The 26,214-nt window shown below is 53.6% G+C and overlaps 1 protein-coding gene across 7 annotated transcripts in view; it reads right to left on the bottom strand.

Moving 5' to 3' along the window:
• Positions 1 to 25,862, bottom strand: part of Brsk2 (BR serine/threonine kinase 2) — a 50,574-nt gene extending 24,712 nt beyond the window's left edge. For all 7 annotated transcript variants that reach the window (XM_050137831.1, XM_050137830.1, XM_050137832.1 and 4 more), the window contains exon 1: positions 25,769 to 25,862. In XM_050137831.1, the coding sequence (XP_049993788.1) occupies positions 25,769 to 25,862 (94 nt within the window). The remainder of the gene's footprint in view (positions 1 to 25,768) is intronic.
• Positions 25,863 to 26,214: the final 352 nt, after the last annotated feature.

Here is a 26,214-nt window from a genome sequence, read left to right as displayed (position 1 = left end):
GGAAAGCACGGTCCATTTATAACCTACTGCCAGTTTCTTCCCTCAGTCTTTCCACACTGGGCCAGGGCACCTAGAAAATGCACATGGCTGCAACTTTCTGCTTGTTCCCTAGGTTCCAGTGCTACCTTGAGGAAAATAACCCCCAAAGGAGGTATGACCCTGTTGGAGTAGATGTGGCCTTGTTGGAGGAAGTGTGTCACTATGGGGTTAGGCTTTGAGGTCTCATTTGCTCAAGCTACACGCAGTGAAACAAACCATTTCCTGTTGCCTATGTAAGATTCAGAACGCAGTTACCGCCCCGGCACTATGAATGCCCGCTCGTCACCATGTGCCACCACAATGATAATGGACTGAACCTCTGAACTCTAAGTGAGCCCCTAATTAAATGTTTTCCTTTATAAGAGTTTCCATGGTCGTGGTGTCTCTGCACAACAACAGAAACCCTAACTAAGACAGAAATTGGTACCCAGGACTGGGGTGTTGCTGTGATTGGCCTGACCATGCTTTTGTTTGAAGGAATATGGACCGTGGCACCGTGGATTAGAAATGCAGATGAAAGCTTTAGGTGCTGCTTAATGGGCCATACTAATAGGAACACAGAAGATTGTGGTATTGAGTGTGATTTGAACTGTGGGTGCCTGGATCAAGAGGTTTCAGAGAAGAAGGTTAGTATATGGCCTAGAAACCAGTCTTCGATACTTTGGTGAAGAATGTGGCTGCCTTCTGCCCATGTGTGAAGAGTCTGCCTGGGGCTAACATGAGCTGCATCCACTTGCACTTACATTTCTCAGGCCCTCAAGCTCCCAGTGCTCCAGGGTCTCCTGGTGTACACAGACTCAACAGACTTTGGCTTAGGGTCCCCAGCCCCAGCTCCCCTCTGTGAAGGATGCTGGTTTCTCCAAGTCATTCTCCTTACAAAGCCGAGGTATGACCTGTCTACCATCGCCTGAGAGGAACAATGACCATCAGCCCTTCCCACAGGGTCCTCTCAGGCCGACCCACCCACACTGCTCTACCTCCTCTCTTGCCAATGATGTGACAGTCACACAGCCCCCATCTGTTCACCTCATGGGGGCCTCAGTGCAGGGCTGGCTAGGTTACAGCATACTGCCTACCCTATGCAGATGGGAATCCAGAGGTTACAAGGCCCAGGGTGTGGCACATGCATGTGGGGCCACCTGCTGTTGGGAGTATATGACCCAAAGAAATAGCCTGGATAGGGAGGCATGACTGCCACAGACTCCCAGGTCACTTCCCACAATGCTTACTTCCTAGAGTTTTGTCCAGTGGCGCTCAGGTACAGGACATGGCTGTCTAGAAGCCACCAGTGTCACAGTGCTGCCCAGATCAGGCTATCCCCATGAGCACTATGGGACCAGTGTAAAGGAAAGGCAGCACCTTAGTCAGGGCTTCCAGGAGCCAGGTCCAGTGAGACCTGGGCCAAGTGCTCTTCCCTCCTCTCCTATCCCCTAGGCCGTCTCTTACCAGTCATTCTTAAGGCTCATCCCTTCCTAGTACTCCCAGAGGGCCATCAAAGAGGATACTCTGCCTAGCGTCCTCCCTGGCCTCTCTGGAGCCTTGTCATATCTCAGGAACACAGGAACAGCCAGGTGTGGGGGGCACCTCTCTTCTAGGCACCTGTCTGCACACACTTGGGTGCATCTGCCCTGCCACTACTACCCATGAGGTTGCTCATCAGCCTAGAGGTCACCCTGGGGACCCACCTGGCTTCTGCCAACTCCTTTCCTAGCCAGAGTTGGTTCAGAGGGTGGAAAGGAGTCAGTTCTGCCCAGGGCAAAGTGCCAGTAGTCAGATGCAACACTAGGGCAGAGGATGGAGGGGGCAGGCTGTGGCTGAGCTGCCTCCTGGCTGTGCTGGGAGGATGGAGCTGCACTGCTGTCCTTGGTGCTGAATGCAGTAGGCTGGGGGCAATGGTGCTTAGCCTGTGGCAGCCTTGGGGGCAGGGTCTTGCACAGTTAGCTCGTGCTTGGGTGCAGTGTGTGAGTGGCTGGCAGCAGTCTCCTCTGCGGGTTTTCAGGAGTGAGGTTTATCACCAGGCAGGATGCACCTGAATGCTGGCCCCAGTCAGCTGATGAGCATACAACCTCTAGTTCCAGTAGAGCCCAGCACAGGGTACCTGTCCCGATCTTAGGTTTGAGACTAGTGCTCATGAGAAGAATGCTTCAAGTATCACCTGACCTCCCCCCATAAGTGACCAACTTGCCTCTAGGACCAAGTGCACCTTATCCTAAGACCCCTGGCTCTATCCTGGGAGGCTCAGCTCCCAGGGCAACCACTATAGCACACAATGACCCATTTTTCCTTTACTTCTCTGTAGGCAGCACTGTGGGCGTGTGAAGGGGCAGTGGCTCCCATTTTCCTGAGGTGACAGATGGGACTCACAGCCAGCCAGCCTATGTGGGCTTGGCAGGGGGCGATGCCATCCTGAGAAAATAGATCACAATGCAGAGTCCATCTTGCCCTGGCCAGGCTGCCTAGTCCTTGAGGAAGTGTCTGCTAAGATGCATGACAGACACCTGCCTGAGAAATGGAGTCCCCACCCTTGCCAGAAGGGGGCAGATGTTCTACATCGTGCACAGAGTCTCACTGACAGCAGAGAGCAGATGAAGCCATTCCTGCCAGCCCATAGCTGTCCTTGAATGTCCTGAGAGAACTCTGCAGGCTCTTCTCAGAGAGCAGGCACCATCAGTAGTCTCATAGCTATTACTACAGGTCACATCCCCAACACACACACACACACACACACACACACACACACACACACGTGCGTGCTGGCGGGATTCCCATGGGTTCCTGAAAAGAGCTGACCCTAAAGTTGAGGTGGACGGCCAGGAGGAAGCATCCACCCAGGTCCCCAGCCACCATGCTGATGAGAGAGGTTAAGGAGGCAGGTCCTTTGGGCATAGATAGCCACAGCTGCCCTATGGGTCAACCTTCCTGGTCTCAGCTCTCCCATCCACTCAGTCACTGTTCCAGCAGGCCTCCCTAAACCCACAATGAGCCAGACTGCTGGAGCCACACCCTACACAGGCCCCTCTCTGCGCCATGGGTCCTTGAAACATGGCCACCATTGGGGAGTTGCTCTGCTGAGAGCCTCCTGCAGAGGAATAAGGGCTTTGTACAGTAGCTCTCTGGCCCTGAGCAATGGAAGGAATGGTCTTCACCTCCCAACAACATCCCAGCTGAACCTCATCAGACTGTGAGCCAGGACCACAGCTAAGGCACAATTAAGGCAGGGTCACAGCTAAGTCAGGATCACAGCTAAGCTGGGACTACAGTTAGGCCAAGGCCACTGCAAAGCTTCCCCAAGTCCTGACACCAGGGACCAGGAGGTGATGGTGTTTGCCACCCTAGATCATTCAATGTCAGGGTGACCAGTCATACAACAACAAGGAATGTTCAATCCCTAAAGGGCTCCAGATGACAGGTAGACATGCATAGGGGCAGCCATTCACTGCAGCAGTGCCCTGGCCAGATCGACGGTCAGCAGCCATCCACTGCAGCAGAGCTCTGGCCAGATGACAGGCATGGGGACAGCTAGCCACTGCAGATCAAACTTGCTTTCACCTCCTCCCGTTCCCAAGCCCAGGAGGACAAGGCTGAGCTCTTCTTTAGCAAAAGGAGGCAAGGTTCAATGGCAACAGCTTAGCTCCCCTTCACATCCCCAGCCGTGACCACAGCCCCAGAATCCTTCCTGATGGGAGTCCCATAGCTAAACCACCCCTGGGTAACAAGGGACCACAGTGCTCACTAATCCCACCCCATCCAATGCCTGGGCCTCTCAGGCCAGGATAGAGGACAGAGGGTCAGGGGAAAGAATAGGGACACTGGAAGGCAGCATGGACACTGGAGGAGGGCAAGGGTCTTGGCCATTTCTTGCCCTTGCTGGATACCAAGGTTTTTTGGAGCGGGGGAGTTCTGTATTCCTCTTCCCTTTTACATGCTGGCAAAGTTCCCACTGCTGGGTTCCCACTCTCGTAAACGGGCTCCTCATCCTGCCGCATCTCTCATGAAGATTCCACAACTCCTCCGCTGGCTGCTTGGAAGGCAGGGTTGAGAGTGAACTGGAGCTCCCCCAGGAGCACCTCCTCCCTGCTTGGCCTTCCCTATTCTTGCCCAGCACCGAGACTCATCTGATGCTAGGGAACCCAGAGTGGGAGGCAGCCTTGAGGGTATGGAGGTGATAGACTTGGTGGAGATGGGGCTGTCATGTACTCATTGCTGACGCCTGCACGCATCCTGAGTGCCAACCCTCAAATGGGGCACCCAGGGGAGAGGTGATGACCTTGGGAAAGGCCTTTGCACATTAGTTCAATATCCCAATGTGAGGTATCTGTATTTGGGGGTACCAAAGACTATCAGTGACCCCCCCAACACTGGAAAGAAACTAGAAGGAATTCCCTATAATCTCAAAACTCAGCCCTGCCTACCCTGCAGTGTGAGAGATCACATCCTTTTACAGTGACTTCTGTCTGTAGGCCCAAGAAGCTAACACATGACACCTCAGCTCACATGCACTTGTACGTTCTTCATCACAGACCTGGTCATGTCTCCACAAAGGCTCGTTCACAAGACATCTTTGTTTATTGCAATGACTGCTGTCAGCAAATACACCTGCACTGGCCAGAGGCACTAAGACCTACTGCCAGGCTTGGACATAGAGGACAGAATGGTAGTCTGAGCAGGTGTCCCAGCAATGCTACCGTGTGACCAGAACTAGGCTCACAGGCACTTTCCTCTTTAATCATGAAGCTCTGCTCTTTTCCTCAGAAGGGAAGTGGGCTCAGGGCCCGGGGTCACACGCCCAGAAACTAGGTTGACCAGACTTCAGGCCTCATTCCCCTGCTACGGCACCAGCAGTCAAGGCTTCCAGCTAGGTGGTGTCCCAAGCATTACCCCTCAGTCCAGGCTCAGGATGGCTACCATGAATGGACAAAGGGGCAGACAAAAAAGAGAGACGACAGAGGGACCATGTTTATCTGTAGTCAACCTCACTGAGGAGATGAGATAGCCCAGGGATAGCGCTGGTGGGAACATAAGGGTCCCAAGAAGTCTGGGGTCATGAGAAGATCTTTGACAGCCACCAGCTGTCAACACAGACAGTGCAGTGCAGCTGCCAGCCAGAGGGGCTTCCTACCACACAAGGCTGAGCAGACTGGGGGAACAGACTTTCCCAGGGCTGAGCTTGGGGTATCCTTGGAAGTTGGTTGCCAGTGTTCCAAGTCACCAGAAGCCTCTAGCTCTCCAGAGCCCATGTTCAGTGGGACTTCAGGACTCCAGATCTCTAGAAGCTGACCCTTCCTCTGCTTCTGAGAATGACAATGCTCTAGAGAGTCTGGCACTTTAACTACAGTCCTGGAGCCTGGCTCCTGACCCAGGAAGGCACCTAGATTTCCTCACCCCCAAGCCCCGACTGGCCCCTCTTCTGATCCTGATGACAGATCATGTCAGGCTGGAAATCAAGGCTGGTGGGCAAAGGGATTAGGATGCCTGGGGCACACAGAGGGGAGGGGATTTGGCTCCTGGGTTGGGGGTGCTCAGACCTAGGGGGCAGCTTCAAAGGCAGACTGGCTTGGAACATGCCTCTCCCACAGCTGGGCTGTGCAGACTTTGAAGTTGTAGACATCAAAGTATTCGTGTTCTCAGCAGCCACACAGTTGTGGGTGCCGAATCAGCCTCCCCAGCCACTCCTCACCTCTCAGCCTCTACCCCACAGCTTGGGCATCCACGTCTTCAAGCCATGACTGTAATCAGGATTCCCCAATTCTAGGGAGGCTGAAGACAGGGTACAGGCAAAGCTCCTCCACACAGATCCTGAGGACGCCCACCAGTGCGCCAGGGAAGGAACACATCTCTGGGGAGACAACTGTTAACACTCCGAAAAGGAATCTCTCAAATTAAATTAATTAAGCCCTGGAATATTTCACATGCCAGAGGCCCTTTAGTTGCCTCTGTGCACTCCTTCTCCCCCGGCCTATCACCCAAATAGGGGGCAGGGGTCTCCAATTCTTAGGCAAAATGTGCCCCCAGGTCAGTGCCCACTAAAGGAGGCTCTGACCCAGGAAGGGAAGGGATGTGAAAGGGGAGAGGAGCACGAGCCTCACGTGAACTTGCTGTGCTGTATCCCAAGTCCCTTCCCAGACAGAGTCATCTCTATAGCCCATGGATGGGCAAGGAGGGCTGGGAACCTGGCTTCACTGTAACTTGGTCTGGCAGGAGCTGAGTCCTTCCAGCCTTGACACAGGGTCTCCCGGTATCCTTTCCAGGTAGTAGACATCAAATGTGAAGACTCCACATTTGAAGGACCAACAAATCTGCACTTGTTCATCTCATCTCCCATTGAAAGGTGGCTAGGAGCTCACCAAGGAAGAGGCACAGGCAGGGGTGAAGCCAGGAGCCATCCCCACTGCCCGAAGGCATCCTGGAGGGCTTCAATACTGGGCACCCAGGCCTCCAGGGACAGGCTGGCAAAGGCTTTGAACAGATGGGAAAGAACGGCAGTTTGGGCCAGGAGTGGACACAGAGGTATTTTACATATCAGGCCACAGTCAGGTGAGGATACAGAGGTCACAAGAGAAGCTACAGGAAGGATACTGCTCCCAAGAGAACTTTCCAACCCAGGCAATGCACAAAAATGGACCTGGAGTTTATAAAATCAAGCTTATAATACGTAGACAATGCCACAAAATAGGAAAAAAATAAAGGCAACTTAGAACTCCAGGAAACTCGAAGGCCTCAGAGACATGGCAAAATATAAGTGGACCACATCATGAATGTTAAGCATCCATGGTATCAGATTTAAAAACAAAACAAAACAAAACTACTCAACAGGTTTCCAGCCCCCTGACCTCCCAACTCTATGAAAATCAGGTCTCAATACAGAACCACTAGGCACACAGGTAGTGTCCTTCCAGTGAGTCACTGATTCCACCCTGGAGTCAACCCTGTCCCTCATTCCCCCTGTCCCATTCTCCTGCCATCTAGCAATAAGAAAACAGTGAAATTAAATTGACCCATATAATGGGAACATTCTACGAAGTGGTGAAGAAATCCCTTTTGATCCCCGACTGGGGGAAAGATTAACCCTGTGCCTCTACCCCACTTCTCCACATGGGCCCTAATGTTGGATGTTTCCAACAGAGAGCGCCTCTCACACCAGGTCCCAGAGGACCCAGGTCACCTGAATGCATCCCTTTCCAATCAGAGAATGGCAGGAATGGGTAGCAGAGGGAGCCCAGCCTTCCTCCACATCAGGCCAGGGGCTTCAGAGAGCTCTGAGGCCAGCCTATGTCACTCCTGTGATCGTTAAGCAGGCAAAGCCAATGTGATCCCCTGCAAGTGGACACCCACCAAGCAACGAGGCACTAAGTACCGATCCACCCAGCCTGCCAGCCCCAACATGTCCTTTTGTGACTCATCAGTGCCACTTCACACTGTCAGCCCAGGAGAGGAAGGCCATGCTTGTATGCACCTCCGCAGCAACTTCCTGGGAACCAAGAGACACAGACTTGGGACTAGCAGGGTCTCTATCTTAGAACAGTCAGAGGGGCAAAGCTCAAGTCCTATCACAGCTGCCTCTCCCTCCTCTTTGTCTGGCCCAGTCTCTGTATACTGGGCAGAGAGGAAAGGCCTTTTCATTGAAGGACGTGATATCCTTAATTTTCCAACATACCTGAGGACAGGGTCACTCTTCTCTGCCAACACCAATGCCAGAGGCCTTCACAAGCTAAAGGGACCCACTTGCACTCAAGACCATGTAATGGTCCTGTAGGAACTCACAGCATCTTGAGGTGGTCCATCTCCCCTCAGCACCCTCTAAAGGCCCACAGGGATCATTACTGTGTGGGTCTTGGAGGTAAGACCAGAACCCAGGAACTGGGAAGGGGAAAATTCTCTGGATTAATAGGGAGGATGGTGGGCTTGGCATGTGCTCATCTCTACCATGTCCTAGTGAAGTCATCTAACGCAGAAGACTGGAAATTGGAGAGAGCCCTGTCTACAGTGGAGTACAGGACCACCAGAGGTGCCTATAGCCAATATAGCCAAACTGGTTCCAGCCTTAGTGTGAGTTGGGGTAGCTATGAGACAAATACCCACTCCACCATCCTCCCTGGGAGGCCCGGCTAGAACACCAACCAGGCTTGTGGCAGGGAGGAAGGGGCATGTAGCTGAGGATCATGCACTGGCTGGCAGGTAAGCTTATATACTATCTTTTGCTGTTTGGGGTCCAAGGAGATCATGACCTATATCCACCTCTGGAGAATGAGGGGCCACATGGTGGTGGCCTGGGAGCCACAGTCATGGTAGAACACTGTGTCACTGTGTAGTCTGGGCCCTACTGCCTACACTAGGCAGGTGGGCAGTGTTGGATCCAGGGTAGAAACTACCATGGGATCCTTACCACTGTCTCCAATTGAGCACTGACACCAGCCCCTTCCTTTCTGATCCCCTCTGAGGTGCCTACTCCCTTGCCACTGCACCTCACCTAAGGAAGCCATACCCCAGTTCACTGACTGTTGGGGAAGATGCAGCAGAGAAAACACACTGGGGCTAGAGGCTGTGCTCCAGAGGGAAAGGCAGGTAGGGGTTTCTAAAACCAAACCAGGTTGGCAAGTTGCTCCTGGGTACCAAGGTCAGGTTTATAGCCAGTGATGACCTCCTCCCCAGAGGCCCAATGATGTGGGAGTGATTTTTTAATCTGTTGTTTTTATTGGTTAATTAATAAAGAAACTGCCTAGGCCCATTTGATAGGCCAACCCTTAGGTGGGTGGAGTAAACAGAACAGAATGTTGGGAGAAAGAAGCAGATTCAGGGAGTCGCCATGGTTCTCCCATTCCAGACAGACGCAGGTTAAGATTTTCCCTGGTAAGCCACCTCGTGGGCTACACAGATTATTAGAAATGGGTTAGATCAATATGTAAGAGCTAGCCAATAAGAGGCTGGAATTAATGGGCCAGGCAGTGTTTAAAAGAATAAAGTTTCCGTGTAATTATTTCGGGGCATAAGCTAGCCATGCAGGAGCGGGGCGGCTGGGACGCAGCCCCGCTGCTCCTATTACAACAGCCCAAGGACTCAGCTCAAGTGCCAAGCTCCCACAGTACTTGGGAATGCAACAGCTGACAAGGGCTGGTCTCCCTATCCACGGTGAAAGTTCCCACTGTTTGCTCAGGAATTTGTCTAGGCCTTCCCAGAAGCTCAACTCCCTCTCTCACCCCCTCATGCACCAATATGAACTTTCACAGGCTGTAAATGTCCCATGCAGGGTTGGTCCAAACCTGCATTAGAAGAGATCCAGCCTTGAAGAGATCAGAGTACTGAGGGCTGAGCCTGGGAGAATAGCCAGGTGGTACTCCACAGCCCAGCTCTACCTGCCAGGTCAGGCCAGGAAACTCTCTGGGGAGGAGGGGAGGAAGGTCTCAGAGATACCTGGGACATGACTATCTATGGGTGAGGTTGGTGTCCCAGGGAGGCATTTTCCTGGCTTCAGGGTGTGTGAGAGAGTCATGTCCACTGTCAATCTCTCTGCCCTGACATTCACTTCAACAGAAGCTCTCCAGCTGGAAGCATGAAACCCTTCCCAATCTGCCATTCTGAAATCAGAATGGGGCTGAAAAGTGCTTTTTAAAAAAGAGGTTCATGAGTAAAGCCCACTCACAAGTCTTGGGGGTCAATGGCCCCGAGAAGGTCATATCCCTCCCTCTTGAATGATCCTTGAAGCATCCCTGTCTCCAAATCTCAGGCACCTCATATAGAGTCCTCCTTCTCTTCTTCCAAACCTCCATCTGTTGCCATGGTGACAGGAGCGATAAGGCAGGAGCATCCAAGGCTCCCCTTTTATTCCTGCCTCCTTTCATTGGGGTTAGGTTCTGATCCCCACTGTACCCCAGACACTTTCCTGGCCACTGAGTCCTGTGAGCACTGATTTTCAACTGTCCGCTGACCCAGGTCCCTTGCTGTGCCCTCATCTGCCAACACCCAAAAGAAGGGGTGCCCAAGGACATCCTGGCTGAGGTTCATGGATAATGCCTGTGTGGGTAACCAGCTCCCAAAGTCACAGAATATGGCTCCTTTTATGTCTGCTACCCATAAAACTTCCAATGGCCCAAAGAATAGAGGAGACATCCAGTACCCATCTGTGCTTAACATTGGGGACTCATTACTGTCCAGGACCCACAGCAGCCAACAATCCACCAGTATGCTGCACAGGTCTTTCCAGCATCACTCTGAAGTTCACGCCACTCTACGGCATAGAAAGCAAGGGCACCCCTACTATAAGATACCTGAATCTCAGAAACTAGAAAGGCTGAATGACAAGTGGTAAGAGGGAAGAGGATATGGATCCATCCCCAGGGTCTTCACAGTCCCTGTCTTCTGTTTCAAACAGTTGATGTGTACCTCCACACACTGAGACTTGCTGTCCAGCATTCCCACCTCACCTACATCCCATAGCACTCTCAATAGACAACAGCTACAAGAAATTCAAACTCATTTTATCTTGTATTCAGCACTCATGTACTAAGTCATCAGCCAATCAGGAAAGCCTGCACAGCCTTCACGCACCCCCCCCCCCAAAGTATCCTTGCATTCTTTGCAACCATAGCTAAGTTCCATCACTGTCAAGGTCTGCCTTCTGCCACTTCACAAACTGGTTAGCATGGCACATTATCCCAGCCTTTGGAACAACACATGGACGTTAGTATGACTTCTACAATCTAAACACACAGAGTGACAGGCTGGTGTGGGTCGGGACATTACCAGCACCCGTAAGGCTATGACAGGTAATTCTCCAATGAGATGTAGATGGCCTAACACCTGAGCTAAGTGGCTCCACATGCCCTGCCCGGGAAGTATCATGGAGAAACTGTCCTCACCTGCCAATACATCTAGGACAGGCTCTGAACTCTGACCAGAGTTTAGAATGCTCCAAGACCAGGTCATCCCCTCAGGTATTAGAACAGACTTTCAGGAAAGGGGGAAAATTTTTGTGTAAAGGAAGACATAAAGTGACAGAGGAATAAGAAAAAAAATAGGCATCACATCTGTAGCCTAGGCAAGGCCACCTCTCCAGGGGCCCAGCCACCAGTCCAGCTCTTCCAAAGGCTCTCTTGTTCCCAAGATGGAGTCAGCATGAGAAGCAGGAGAAAAGATTTGACTTGGATCTAACTCTGTGGCCAGGCTAAGGTCTGCAGGCAGATTCATAGTCAATACTGGACTGGTAGTGTGGGTGTCTCCAGTGAGTGAGACCCAACAGCCAAGCCTGACAACTGGCTACAGCACTCGGGTCTGGCAAGAAGCATGTACTCAAGCTAAGGGACAATAAGGACATGTATTCTCTATAGTTGTTTCAATAGTTCTGCCCTGGGCTCTGCTCCTTATGTACACTGACATGTGGTCTAGGCACTGAACACCAACCCTCTAACGCCAGGATTCAGGATGGGTAGGTGAGCCTCCCTAAGGGTACTAAGAGTACTAAGAGTAGGACCATAAACATGTGTAAGAATGAAAAACAAGGACTAGACTGAGGAAGTACCCCATAGCAAACTGTAAGCCCCACAGTGGAGGAGGCTCGAGGAAATCTAGGCCAGGCCATGAACTGGGTATCACAAATACTCCACATTGGCAAGAAGAAAAAGCAGACTACAGGTGTGTGTCCTGGAGGAGAGGCTATGGGGATGTTGGGGGAGGGGTGTCCTGAGAGCTGGACTTTATGGTTAAAGGGTCTAGGTTCCTGGCACATTCCAAGATCTACCATCAATACCCTATGTGAGGGATGGGGGACAGTTCCATGTCTTCCATTCATAGAGGAAGAGGGGCCAAGAACTTGTAGCAGAGTGTTAACCCCATGTACACCCCCACAGAAGCCCAGCAGCAGGAAGGATTGTACAAGAACCCATGTGGAGGCCTCAATCCCCCACTAGTGTGCACCATGGGCATCCTCTGCAGTCCCCTCATGTTGGGCAACCTTCCCCTAGCACCCTTATCTGGGGTCACAAGTGCTATGAAACTGGGAATTTCAGGGCACACAAGGAATCTAGCAGGACATCCCCCGTATGCCACTTCTGTTATACATGCTGGAGACTCAGCCAGGTCTGGGAACTCCCTTCCTGCTGAGGCATGTCCCTAGAGGTTGGAAAGGACCTCCCACTCCAGTCTCCACAGTGCCAGGTGATCACATTACATTTCTATTAACTGGGCTCCGCAATTCAATACTGCAAAATTATCCCGATGAGGTATTTTTGATAAATCCCTTATCTATTCAGTAATTCAATTGAGTGAACCGTTCATCTAAGCTGGTGTCCTAGTTAAAGAAACCTTGCTCTTCTTCCCTCCCTAGGTGCAGGACCTAGGGAATGGAAGCAGGTGATTAGGCCACTGGCTGAGCTGCTTTCAGAGTGGCAGGCCTAGAGACCCCAGAAGGAGAAGGTTCTGACGGAGCAGCATTTTCCTGGAAGGCATGTTTAGGGTAAAGGTGGAACAATGAGCAGGGGCCAGGGGCAGCCTGATAGGGTGAAGGATGTTGATGCCCACACCTAGGGAGCCAACACTGGGAACACCCATTGGCCTCCATGAACGTGAGGGCAGATTCCCACCTCCTGCATGCAGACCGTAGTACAGTAAAGGAGACACAGCTAGTGGTAGTACTCTGACCAGCAGCTGCCTAGCTTCTGAGGGACAGGACAGGCAGGGCAGAGATACAGGATTACAGAGATGGGCAGCCTGTAATGCTCTGGGAAGGTGGGGGCCTGGAAGGAGCAATTACAGCCTGCAGGCCTGACTGTGGGAGTCCAGACAGATATCCACTCCCATGCTCCCCTGTGTTGGCAGAGCTGAGTTCTGTAGCTGCTATCTCCTGCTTTGCACCTGCCAGGCCCCACCCCTTCAGTGCCCAAGGGATGGGCAATGGGGTTGCCATGGTGATGAGGTTGGGGATGCCTTCCTTGGGAAACCCCAGGGAGTCTCTGACTGTCATCCCACACAGAGGGAGACATGAGAGTTCAGCTCTACACACACACACACACACACACACACACACACATACCTTGTACACACTTTCACACATGCCTACATGTACATAGGTACACAAGCCTACAAAATGTAGGACACAGACACACACGTGCACACATAGACACACAGGCCTACAGATCTGCATACACCCTCAAGCCACATTCTAAAGCAGAAGGCTCCAGGTCTCCCCATCTGAACATCTTGCAGGCTTTTCACTCAGGCCCTCTGACAGCCAGTGATGGGCCACCCCAAATGTTCTCCCAGAAACCCAGACACTACTAAAGACAACTTGCAAAACCTACAGATGTCCCAATTCCACTAGCTCCTTCACAATCAGTCATGAGTGTCCCTTAGCAGCATCCTCCACAAGCATGTGAGGTCCTGGCAGGACACTCTGGGCTTTCTCACCAACAGAACCTAGTAACTCCTTGAGAAATTCAAGGGCAGAAAAGGCCTCGATCCTTAATCTTTCCAGGGATACTTCTGCCCATTACTACTGGCAGCTATGAGCACCAATGGGCCAGAATAGGCAAATCTACTCCATTTAGATGGGACTCACCTGCCTCCGCCTTCCTCCATGTCACTTAGCCAGTGTTCACCCCATGCCTGCCCTGTACCATCCCTGTGGCAAGAATCCACAGAGCAGTAAACTAAGACAGAACCTATGAACTAAGAGGAAGCTGAGGAGTCCAGCTGTTGCCTAGGTGTCCTTATAGCCAAGGAATGGGAGACAGCCTGGCCAGTACTACTCTCATGTCCAGGGAAGCAACCTCCCTTGAGAAAACATACACAGATCAGGGACCCCTCCCCCCACCAGGGGGACACGCTGCCCAGATAATCAGAGACAGGGACAGATGGACCCATGCCTGGCCTACAATGCTGATGGGAGGCCACTGTCAGGGAAGGGAGTCACGCTGAGTCCTGCAGTCACCTGCTGTCAGGGACAGAAACACTGGCCCCACCCCCGCAGCAGTGCCTGCCCGTCCATCCTCAAGCAGGAGGCCAGTAATCTGCAATAAGGTAATAATAGAATCTGCTTAGTGGGCAGCGGGCAGGAAGGACAGGGAGAGGAGAGAGGCAGAGCTTGCCGGCCCACACTCAGTACTTCCAAACAGCAGCATCTGTCCCCAAGTATCACCGAGCTAGTGTCCAACTGAGAAGCCCAGCATTATGTCTGCCTCAGCCACCTCTTCCTCTCCAGGCTGCCACTCAGGTTGGGGGCTGCCTTGTCCAAGAGCTCTCCTTTGTCCTCATCCCAGTTCCCAATCGATGCTAGAACTTGGTATCAGAAGGCCTGATTCTGTGCAGTGGGGTCTCTATTCCCGTGTCTGCCTCCCGGGCACTAGGCAGGGCCATCTGGCTGGCTCTGTCCTCATACACCCACTCTGAAGTCCACAGTTCTGGGAGGGAGCCCCTGGAGAGGCTGGGACAGAGGAGGAAGGACCAGGAAGAGCATGGTGTTGCAAATGCGAGCAGAGCTGGGAAGGCAGACAGTGAGAGGCACGGGCACAGAGGAGAGGCCTGCTAGAAGGAGCTGATCACCACACCTCAGGTCCCATAGCCCTAAAGGCCTTGGGGTGCTGGAGGTCAGGAGGCAAACCATCTGACCCTGGCAAGCCTCCCAGAGTAGCTGAAGCCTGGAGGAAAACGCTGTAGGAAATGCAGGTGCTTCTGAAGGGCTGGAGAAGAGCACTAGCTCTGGAAGCTTCCATCTAGAGAGTGGGTCAAAGCACATTGGGCAGTCAGACCCAGCCTTGGCAGCATGAATGAGCCTGCAGGCTGGTAATTACTTGTGGAGACCCCCCTCCTCCCACCCCAGCCATGCATCTACCAGCAAGAGAGCAGCTTCAAGAGCATCCGACTAGCACATGCCCAACCAGCAGTGCTGTACTAGGGAAAGTGGTACCCTATCAGCTCAGGACCCACAAGAGTCCTCCCTGGTGGAATTGTCATCCCAGCACCGCAACAAAAGATCCAAGGCAGAGATCCCCAACAGTGGTCTGTGAACCAAAGACAATGTAGCTAGGGGTGAGAGCCATCATCCTCCCTTCTCGGGCCTGAGAACAAAGTGACCTAACCAGGCTCTGTGTTCCTCTTCTCCAGATGATGCTAGGGTACATGCAGGAAGTACATAGGTCCCAGAGGTATGTGTATCAGGAAAAGCAGCATGACACAGGAGAGGGGTTGGGGCAAGGGTACTTCTGCAAACCCACTCCTGCCTGCATTTGTCAGTGTGTCTAGGACAGTTAAGCCAAGCTCTGGGGAATAATGGGACTACCAAGTGCCTATGCCAAGCCTATAGCATGACCCCTTCCCCACAGACACTGGGTCCTGATGTCACTGGATTTCCAATTTGCAGCCTGGGATAGCCCTCAATATATCCTTCCAAGAATGGGACAGGACAGTGGGCTTGTGAGCTCTTTCAGCGAACACAGCTGTGGCAGTTACTGTGTGCTGTCAGACTGCTTGTAACTCCTCTGAGATTTGGGGTTTGGCACCCACAAATGAGCCCGCTTCTTTATCTATAAAGATACCCCTGCAGCTGGTTCTTCATGAATCCTCTGGCTCAGCAGTCCCTCCTGAGACCCCCAAGGCCTCTCCTTATTGCAAATGTCACCTGTTTCCAGGAATTCCCATCTCCCAGTTAGCCTGAGGGAGGTGACAGGAAAGATGGACATTGTGTGCAAGGAGCCAGTAGAGCTAGCCTAGGATCAAGCCCTGAGGAAATGAAGGACTCGGGCTGGAGCAGCCAGAAGTGAGCACTAGTAACCTCTCACCTCCATGGGTAGGGTGCAGGAAATCAGCCTGGCCTACAGTCAGTCTCTCCTCACTTCACATCCCAACAGCTACCCAAGACCATCATCACATCCTAGCATGCCATCCACCCTCAGAACTCTGAAACAAGCCACACTCATCAATGGCAGACCTACCCCAGCCCCGAGATGCCCACGTGAAAGGCCATGTCCGCATCCTCCTGCAGTCAGAGCCACTCACAGGAGGATCTACCACCTGGTGAGGAAGCCAATGTCAGAGTCTGTACCAATGAGAAGTGTCCTCCTCCAGAGGCAGTCGGAGGCCTGCACCAAGCACCCTTGAGCACACAGGCCAGGCCAGGACTGGCAGCAGGAAGCCCAATATGTGTAAGTTTCCATTGGCCCATAGCCAGGTCCATGTCCCAACAGCAACTCAAGGCCATCACAAAGCCCAAAGCCATATCTGGGAGACAAATCTTGAAACTCACCAAAGACCTCTGAGTCCCTCACACAGCTCAGCACAGCTAAAGCTTGGGACTGAAGACCAGAGGCTATCAGAAGCACACTCCCCCCAACCCCACCTGGCAGAAGTTGTAGACTTCAGCACAGTTATGCTGGACAGCTCCCAATTAGTAACAAGCAAAGGCGGAGCTTAGAACAGATTCTCCACAGTAGAGCAGAAGGCCCGAGGCTATCCCCCAAGAGGATCCCAGGAATTTGAGGCCCCTGCACCACTTGGCTTTGCCAAAGGCTTTCTCTGAAAAGTAGGGTGGGCAAGGGTCACTAGATGCTGGCACCCAGCAGCCAAGGGCTCTCTCAGTACAGGGTGGGCAGGGGTCTGGGGCTGCTCAGGTAAAGGGTAATAGTCCCAGGGACTCCTCAGCCCTGACACCTCCCATACGTGGACTAACAACAGGCTGAGGAAAGGTGTACTCTTCTAAACTGCCACAGTTGCATGCATACCCAAGATACCTGTGATCTAGACATGTATTACAGGCACTAAGCTTAGCCTGCTATAACAGCAGCTCCAATGCCAATGAAAATACTCATTCTCCAGGGATGCCCATGCCAGTTTCCTTGCATCTGCTAGATGACAGGCAATATGACCATGATTGCCACTGCCACTGCCTCCCAACTCCTGGCACAGCCTCCTGAGCCACACAGAAGCCATAAGTCAGTGTGTTAGCACAAGAGCTCCATGAAGAAAGGTGCTAGGATGTGGGGCCTTGAAGCAAGGGGCCTGGGTAGGCTGGCTTGCTTAACCCAGCTCCATGCCTACTGCACCCACTGTCCATCTGCTGGAAATGTAGTGTCCCTAGTGGTGCTCACAAAACCACATTCTGACTGCATGGAAGCCCTCTTCTCTGGAGATGGAAGCTGTATCATGAGCCAGTGGGCACTGAGGGACACTGCTGCCCTGCCTGGCATATATGAAGGCTGGCTCTGAGCAACAACTCTGACATCAATTACACAGGAGTTTGAGAGACCTGGCCTAAGCTGGGATGCCATCCTTCTACCCATACCTCTGTCTACACCTGCTGAAAGGCTCAGGACAGATGATTGGATCTACGGCAATCCCAATGCCCAGAAAGAGGCCACTCTCACCCTTGAGAAATCCACCCACCTAGGTTTCCAGAGGAACAGATCAGCAAATGCAAGCGGTCAGTGGAAGAGGTTCAGGCCCTGGAAAGCTTTTTACTCTCATTCAAGTGCTGGACCAGCTTATGCTGCTTTAGAAGGAGAGTTACTTCTGGGATGGTAACAGCTCTGTGATCCTCCGAGTCTCTGTCTTTTATATATATATATATATACTGGAACATTACCAGGTATGATTTCTTTCCAACTAAGTAGGGTTGAAACAAAACTGGGTACACATTGCTGGGGGTTGCAGCAGGGAATGTCAAGAAGGGGCATACTGTGTTTTAAAGACCCCTCTACATCCTACATGGCAATGCCATAATCCAGGACTGACCCAACACAGGACAGTTTCCATAACAGCCTCAAACAATAGAAATCCCACAGGACATCCTTTAAGCTGAAGACCCTCTGTCGGCTTGCTGCCCAAGTCCCTTTCACTAATGCCCAGTATGTTGGAGACAGGGTCAGAGTGAGATGAGCTCAAACCAGTAGGAATCTAGGGATTTGCTTGAGACTTCACGGGCACATGAGAAGAGACAGAATCAGCCTGCCTGCTCACTAGTCCAGAGCCTGTGAAGGTGGCAAAGGTGCCATTCTGAGTCTCAAGAGACTGGGCCTGCCCAGAATCCCCTTGGCTAGGCAGAGATGACCATAATCCCATCACCTCTCTCTGCCTGCTGCTCCGCCAACAAGGGTTCCAGGAAAATCTCCTTGGTGGGAGGGGTAAACAAGCAAAAAGAACCACTTATCTTCTTTCCCCTTCTTTCTCAGGTCCTTTAGCCTGCACATCACTGACCCTGAGGTTGTCACTGACACATCAAGAGGCACAGAACTGCTCAGTCACATTTAAGAAGGTCTTCCTGGCATCTTCTCATTGTCTCACCCCCACATAGACAGAGGCATGAAGAACAAAGAATTCCCTACTGTAGTCTGGTCTCTCAACTAAGTCCTAGGGATAACCTGCCCAGAGACACGGTACACAAACTCTGCCACAGGACAGTCGTGACGCCAGGGCTTCCAGACAGGTGCAAACACTACTTGCTGCAGTACAGGATGGGGCTTGCCCAGCTCCTCGTGAGATGGACTTGCCTTTGGGGAGTGTCAGGTCAGTGGGATCATGTCTGCAGCCCCATCAGCCCTGAAGGAAGGTGACACAATGTGACTCTAAAGACTAGGAACCTACTTGATGTTGTGTGTATGAGATCCAGAAACAGCCAGAATAGATGGACACTGCCGCTTCCGAAAGCCAGTGAAATTCTGTGCCCCTCAATACGGTCTAAAATGAGAAGGGCTGGCATTCTGGGTATTCAGGTCACTTCTGAAGGGCCTACTAATCACACCAACACAAGCCGGAGGCTGTGTCTGAGAGTGAGGCTGAGGGTGGTGTTTACAGCTCTTTTATTTGAGGGAGGGGCTTCACCTGACCACACACGAGGAAGCTGAACAGATCCTTACCTGTCCAATGGACTCCAGTCCCAGAGCATGAAGACCTCCACCTCAGGGACAACCTCCCCAACCCCAGCACCAATAATCCCTCAAAGTGGCCCACTCTGGCCAGTATCTTTCCTTGGGTGAGGACTTGTGGTCACGACAAGAGAACTCTCAGTTGAGGACAGAAGCCACATGCTGAGTAAATCAGTATCCAGGGGCCCAGGAACCCAGGAGAGCTTGTAGCAAGCCAACTCATGTGGCAGTAATCCTACCAAGTTGGCTTCACCCTGGCCATGGGCTCTTGGAACAGGTTCTCAAGGACCCACAGCTACGTGACTAAACCCAGCAACCTACTCCCTGAGCACTGAGGGCCCCCCAGGCACGGCCACCCAACTCCTATCCTGATACTTTCACCCTCACAAGGGTTGTAGGCAGCTGGGGTAACTGGGGCTCCCAAGCGCAGTTGTCCCTCAACAGCCACATTCATAGCCTCCTTGCGCACACCGCCCACGGCTCTGAGCCTCAGCTGACGTGTAGCCGCCTCTACTTGCGTCACTGGCCCTTAGGCAGCTGTCCAAGCTGCCCTCAAGCCTCTGCCCCTAGGGCCAGGACTCAGAGTGGGCAACTGCAGGGTGAACGCGCCCAAGGCACTTCTATCCCCAAGAAGGCCAAAGACTTTCTGTGCCAGAGAGCCTCCAAATAAATGAACCTAGAATTCCCAACGGCTCCAGGACCAGCTCTGTGCCTTCTCTAGCCATCCCAGAACCACAAGGTCCCCAAACTATCCATTCGACCCTGGTCAAGTTCACAAGGATACTGTGGCTAACCAGAGAAGGTGTGTACATCCTCCCACACAATTAAGAAGTGAAGACTCCACATGGATTGATCACTCACCCAAGAAGATGCTGTCAACCTCTAGTCCTGGAATAAGACCCTAGACCCAGTCTGTGACCAGCATGCCAGAATCCACCCGCAAAAAAATGGGAGGTTTCTTATCAAACAGATGGACTTTCAGGATACTGTCCAGCAGGCGGGGCTGGCTCCCAGCTGCTAGGATCCAGAACAGTGCCCCTTCAGAAACAACAGAACAAGGCCTGAACCAAGCGGGCTGGGCTCTGAGTGGTGGCCCCTCTGGCACAATCCGTGCTTTGTCCCTGAAGCCTAAGTCAAAGCCCAGCCTCCATCCTGTTCAGAACCCTGGGCAGCCTGGTTCAGCTAGCATCTCTGGGCAAGGTCTTGTGGAGGCCTGTGGGCAGCTGTGGCCACGTTAGGCTTGGACCTCAGTCACCAGGCATATTAGCTACTAAGCAGGTGAGCTCAGGTCTTACTTCTATTCAAGCAAGCCCACTTATGGGCCCATGAACTTCCTAGAGAGTACAGGGCAAAATAAGGGACCCCTTCAAACAGAGGAGCACCAAGAGACCCTCATCTACCATAGTATCCCCAAGAAGGGCCATGACAGGCACCCTTACTTGCTCTTACCAGACACTGTATTCAGCTTTGGAGCCTCATAAAAGTCCCAAGGAAACCTCATTCCCAAACCCATTTGTAAATGAGGTCAAAGGCCTAACGCCCTTCTGCTATAGTTAGCAGCCAGCATACAGCCTTCAGAATCAGTGGCATAGAATTGCCTCCACTAAATTCCAGGTGACTACGGGACCTCCAGACCTGATCCACCAAGGACAACCTGAGACTCTCTGAAGGAAATACCCCCACTAGGTCACTGTGAAGGTATCCTCACTACTCTGCCAGAGTCCAGACAATGGGACTTTCTAGTGACATGAGTCACCCTTAATAATAGCTGCTGGCTATCCTGGGGAGGGCCAGCTGCCCACTGTGTGGTATAAAAGCAGGGTACCAAGGTAAGAAGGGGTTAAAGTGATATGCTCTCCCTGGCACACTCCACAAATACCATGGAAGAACCTAGGGCAGATAGAATGGTCAGGGCACCAGAACACACTTGACAGGCTGTGTCCAGGAGTGGGCCTGGCTGGTGTTGCTAACAGGTGGGGTACAGGCCTTGCCAACCTCACACTACTGTTCAGGTAACTTGACTAGCCTCAGAGAAGGGCAGTGCATGGCAAGTTAAGGGGCATCTACACACCAATGGCAGACGACGTCTGGCTACCATCAGAGTAAAGACAGCCAGGGATATGGAGGGACCTAGAGCCCCCAGAGCCTCAGCCCACCCACCACCTACTGCTGTGGTGGCTATGGCTGGCCACAATGGCATTCACCTCTGAGACCTGCTGATGATCTGTCAGAAACAAAGCCTGGAGAGCAGTGGAAAGAGCAGATTCTGCTTCGAGTCTCGGCGAAGGCTAGGCCCGCACCTACTTCAGCACAGCTGCACAGGACAGTTTGTGCCTCTGCTTCTAGACACAGTTCTCCCCTGAGCAGCAGCAGGGCAGAGACCTAGGCATGGCCCACTCTAGAAGTCAGCCCTTCATAGGCCTATTACACGAGGGCTCTGGTGTGTAGCCAGGCCCTGGACAAAGCCCACACAAGAGAGGCCCATGAGCACACCAAGGAAGGATCTGTGCAGGCACACGGCACATCCTGAGTGAGCACCCATAGTGTGCCTTTCCAGTACAAACATACCCCATCCCATGGCAGGGAGTTCAAGGGTCCATGAAAGGTTCATGCCAGTTTTCATCAGAGTAGGCAGAGACCCATGTGCATGGGGACACAGATGCACTGTGAGCCACCTCAGTGAGCCAGGACAGGATGGTTCCCCTGTGGTTCTCCAACCTCTACCAAGAGCACTTATCCTTCAAGCACACCTCCGCTTCCCTGGCCTCTGCGTCCTGCTGCCTGTGAAAAGCTCCCAGAGAGAAGAGGAGCTCCTGAGCAAGTATGAACTGTGGAAGGAGGGCTGGCAGTGCCCAGGTTTAGCCAGAGAGGAGCTGAGCAGGGCAGAAGACAGGCAGGAGAGCTGCATGACCCATGCAGCTCCCAGACCTGCATACCACCTGATCTGAGCTCTGAACAAAGCCCTGGGCAGGAGATAAATCATCCCCTGTTCCCAATAAGTAGAACTCTAACAGAGTGCTAGTTCTGAAGCCACGGTACCCTCATCTGTACAACTAGGTCAGATGGCCAGAGCCAGATGTGGAAGAAGGCTGTATAATTCCACGAGGGACTCACGGCAGGAGCCAGACAAACCTGGTGAGTGGCAATCACTGGGCACAACATGCCACCCACTTTCACTGCTGCAGAAGCCACCAGGCCCTTTCCACACAGCTTGAGGGGCCCTGGGGCTTGGCCCCACACAGCTTCCCCTCAACTCCTCACCAGCATGGCTCATCTACAGGGCCCGGCACAGCAGCCACTCACTGCGTGACTTTCAAAAACTGACCTGGTCCCAGCAGCTACCTTCAATCCTGCTTCTGTTCACTGTGTTGCCCTCTACCCATGAATATCAACATTCCTGGCCCTGTGACACCTACAGGTCTGCTACATCCCCACCTGTTTCTCTACATCCGTCTCCCTTCTCACCTGTCTCCCCGCCTTGCCCACCTATCCCACCCTCACAGCTTCTTCTACCTCAAGATTCCCCTGTAGCCTGCCAGTCATCAGAGCTCCCATCCAACCTCTTAAAGGCCATTCGTAAGTGTGAAATGGGTATTTCAGGTTTCTCAATCTGGCAGACCCTCCACTGACCTGTGAGCCCATTCAGTTAAGCTTGAAGGCAATCCCCCACTCATGCCCTTCTCTTGGCCTGACTGACCACTTCTTGCAGAGTAGGGGGCCCTGTCATCACCTCCTATAGTAGGTCTGTGCTGGCTAGTTATTACATCAACTTGACACAGACTAGATTTGGGGAGAGAGAAGAAGATCAATTGAGGGAAAAAAATGCCCCCACCAGACTGGCTTGTAGACAACCATTTTCTTGGTTAATGATTAATATGATAAATGCCCATTCCATTCTGAGTGATGCCACTCTTGGGTAGGCAGTCCTGGGGTGGTACAAGAAAGCAGGCTGAACAAGTCATGAGGAGCAAAACAGTAAGCAACATTTCTCTGTAGCCTCTGCTTCAGTACCTGCTTCCAGATTCCTGCCTTGCCTTAAGTTCTTGCCATGACTCCCTTCCCTGATGGACTGTGATGTGTAAGTTGAAATAAACCCTGTACTCCCCAGGTTGCTTTTGGTTATGGTGTGTAGCACAGCTATAGAAATCCTGACAAAGACAGGATCCTACAGGCCCTCCTGAGCTGTGGGCCCATGGAGACAGAGCTCCAGCATGGCAGAAGAGTAGTGAGGCTACACAGCCTATGTAACCCTCCTTCTGGTCCTGGTGCTACCTAGACTTGAGGCATCTCCCATTCCAATTCAGTCTCTAGGGGTGCCTCCAAAGGGAGGGATTGTCTCCCATCTCTGTAGGGGCCAAGTTTGGAAAGAACTAGGGGGAAAACACATCTTAGATCAGGGGAAAGTCCTGCAGAGTCCTGGAGTGCCCAGCCCAGCCCAGGAACCCCCCCAACTCCTGAAGAGCTTCTGTTGGTCAGGGTTCCAAGCATTCCAATGTCACTCAGCACCTGGACCCAGGGGGGGAAGTCATCAGAGGATATACTCAAGCCCTCCAAGGGTAGTTTAACAGGAAGAGAGATGACTGCATGACCACAGCCACAGCAGCCAGGTGCAAGGCCAAACACCAGCAAAAGTGATAAGAGAAACTCCCTGGGCCCAAGCCACCACCCATGGGTAGTCCAAAAGAAGGGGCAGATTGGATGCTCCAGAAAGCATAGAGGAGCCACATACTCCCTACCCCATCTAACTCCATGGAGGCAACATCTTGCGGTCCGTCTTCCTCTAGGTAACGTCCTTACACTACTCCACAAGGCTCACTGCCACCAGACTATCCCACAGCCCCAAGAAGCAGCTTATGTGTGGATAGGCAGACACAAGCAGAAAGAAGCAAGGGTTAGTGTTGAAATGAGCAGGTGGGTAAGAACTGCGAGCCATCTGTGTGTGTGTTCCCATGACATGTGGTCATGCCAGGAGAAACCCTCAGATCGGCATGTAAGCAGGGCAGAAGTGGACAGAGTCGAGCCTACACGCCCCATCAAGCTTTCCTGGCAAGAAGTTGGACTCTGCCTGATCCAGGGGTAGCACAGAAGGCTGAGACACAGCAATTCGGCTGGCATCTGGTGTTAAGTGGCCAGGCCCAGCAAATACAGTCAGGACCTACCTACATCCACCAGGATGACCTTTCAATAGCAGAGCAGGAAGACACACATGATGAATAGTCTCCTCAGCTGCACATTTGCACTCTGGTGGTCAGAAGTCAGGAGAGAGGGTGGTGTGCCCAGACGGCCCAGGAGCAAGGCTGCTCAGGGTCCTTCTAGATCACTGGCCATCATGGTGCCATTAACTACACGACCATGTAACGCCACAGAGAAAACAGGGAAGCCAGCCCCTACCCACAGGGTCCACAAGGCACCATGCATCATTCACTGCTATCATCACTTACACGCCCAGGGCTTCTTATAACAACGTTTTATTGGTAGGATAATTAGATTATTTTAATGCCTCCTGCATTCTGCTGCTCCAGGCCCTTCCCTCACACACTACAGTTGCTCATCCCAGGAAACATGCAAAACTCAATGGAACACCACCTGCCTATGCCTTACCCTCAGCCCCGAGTCCCTTGCTCAGTGACTTGGTGTTGACTGGTGAGCTTAGGGGTTGACTCCAGGGTGGGAAGATGTAGCTTCTGGGGTCCAAATATATATATATGCCTCCGTGACATCACAGTTGCAGGCCTCCAAGGGAACTCAGCCTGGTCCATCTCCTTCCCAAACATCTCCTTTACTACTGCCTCCCTGAAGCCCTGGGGTGCTTCTAGAGGACCCCTAAGCCCCCACCTGAACCACACCGCACCCTCCCGCTGTCCTCCACTCCCAAGCCTGCACTGGCTCTGGGGAACTTTTCCAAATGGAAAGGAGATGTGGGCAGTGCCAGTTGGACCTTTGGGCAGCCTGAAGACAGGCCAGTCCTGGGAGAAGAAAGAAAATGGCTGAGTCCCAGCCTCCCACAAAGACGACTGTGTGAATGCGCCTAGCTGACCAGATGAGGGGGCTGACTAAACCCAGCCCGTTCCAGAAAGCTGGCCAAATTCAAGGTAGCCGGGTTCTCTGCTAGTCTACGGGAAAGCTGTGCAGAGATGGAACCTGCCCAGCGAAAGACAGTGAGGACTCTTGGGGAGGTTCGTCTCTGCTGTAGGCCCAGGTCTGTTCCAACCGTCAGACGGGGATGTATGGCTCAAGCCCAGGAACTGTCACCCTCTACCTCCCCAGGGAAGCCCAGTGTCGCAGACGCTCAGGCTTGAGGCTGGGTGCAGAAGAAGGCGCTGTCCAGCTTTCCTAAGGTTCCTGAGCTGTCACCCCCAACCTAGGAAAGCCAGGCCAGGTCCTGCCGGGCGGTGGCCGTTGCCTGGAGGTGGGGGTCATGCAGCCGGGACGCAGCTGCTCAGGCAGCATGCCTATTAGCGCGGCAGACGGCAGATGGGCGCCCGCTCGTCCCCCTCCTCCCGCGGCACAATGGGCCCGGCGCTAGCTCGGGCGCACAATGCGGCCCCGGGCCGCGCACCTGCAGCGGGACTGCCGGGAGCCGCCAGGCCCGGCTCCTGCTGCCCCAATCGCCGTGCGCCCCAGGCCGCGCCGCGTGCCCTTGGGCTGCGCCCGCCCGCCCGCAACCGGTGGGCTGCGGGGCTCCACCACGGGACCCAGGAGTGCGGCGGACGTCGGCGCACCGCCGCCCATTGTTCGCGGCCGCCGGGCCGGGCCTGCAGCATCCCTGCTCTGAGGCCTCCCTCAGCCCCGCCCGGCCGGTCAGCACGGTCTCACCGGCCCCGCGGCCGCGCGCCCGCCCCCCACCCCGGCCCCGCCCGCGCCCCCAGCAGCCGGCGCGCACGCACCTGTCTGCCCCTTGCCCAGCGTCTTCTCCAGCCGGTAGGGCCCCACATACTGCGCGTGCTGCGCCCCGCCGCCGTCCTTCCCCGTCGATGTCATCGCTCCCGGGCCCCGCGCCGGCAAGTGGGCGCCCGGGCGCGCGGGCAGGGAGGGGCCGGCCAGCCGTGCGTCCGAGTCCGCCAAGCGCCGTCCGCGCTGACCCGGCCAGCGGCGCCCCCGGGCGGGCCGCGCCGCTCTGCGCCCCCGCCGCCCCCCACGCCGCGCCCGCCGCACCCGTGTGAGGCCGGGCCGCGGGGATGCCTCTCTGCCTCTCTGAGAGGACCCGGCGGGCGGGGGCACCAGGCTTCCGCCGCCACCTCCGAGGCCCGCGCCCCGCGCCCCCCAGCGCACGCCCGTCCGTGGCCGTGCAGCCGAGCCCCGCCGAGCAACCGAACCGAGCCGCTCAGCCGAG

Source organism: Alexandromys fortis, unplaced genomic scaffold (genome assembly GCF_014885135.2).
Source record: "Alexandromys fortis isolate MF-2015 unplaced genomic scaffold, M_Fortis_MF-2015_v1.1 scaffold_3, whole genome shotgun sequence".
Classification (NCBI taxonomy): domain Eukaryota; kingdom Metazoa; phylum Chordata; class Mammalia; order Rodentia; family Cricetidae; genus Alexandromys; species Alexandromys fortis.
The sequence above is the reverse complement of the archived record's forward strand: the minus strand, read 5'-3'. Positions and strand labels throughout refer to the sequence as shown.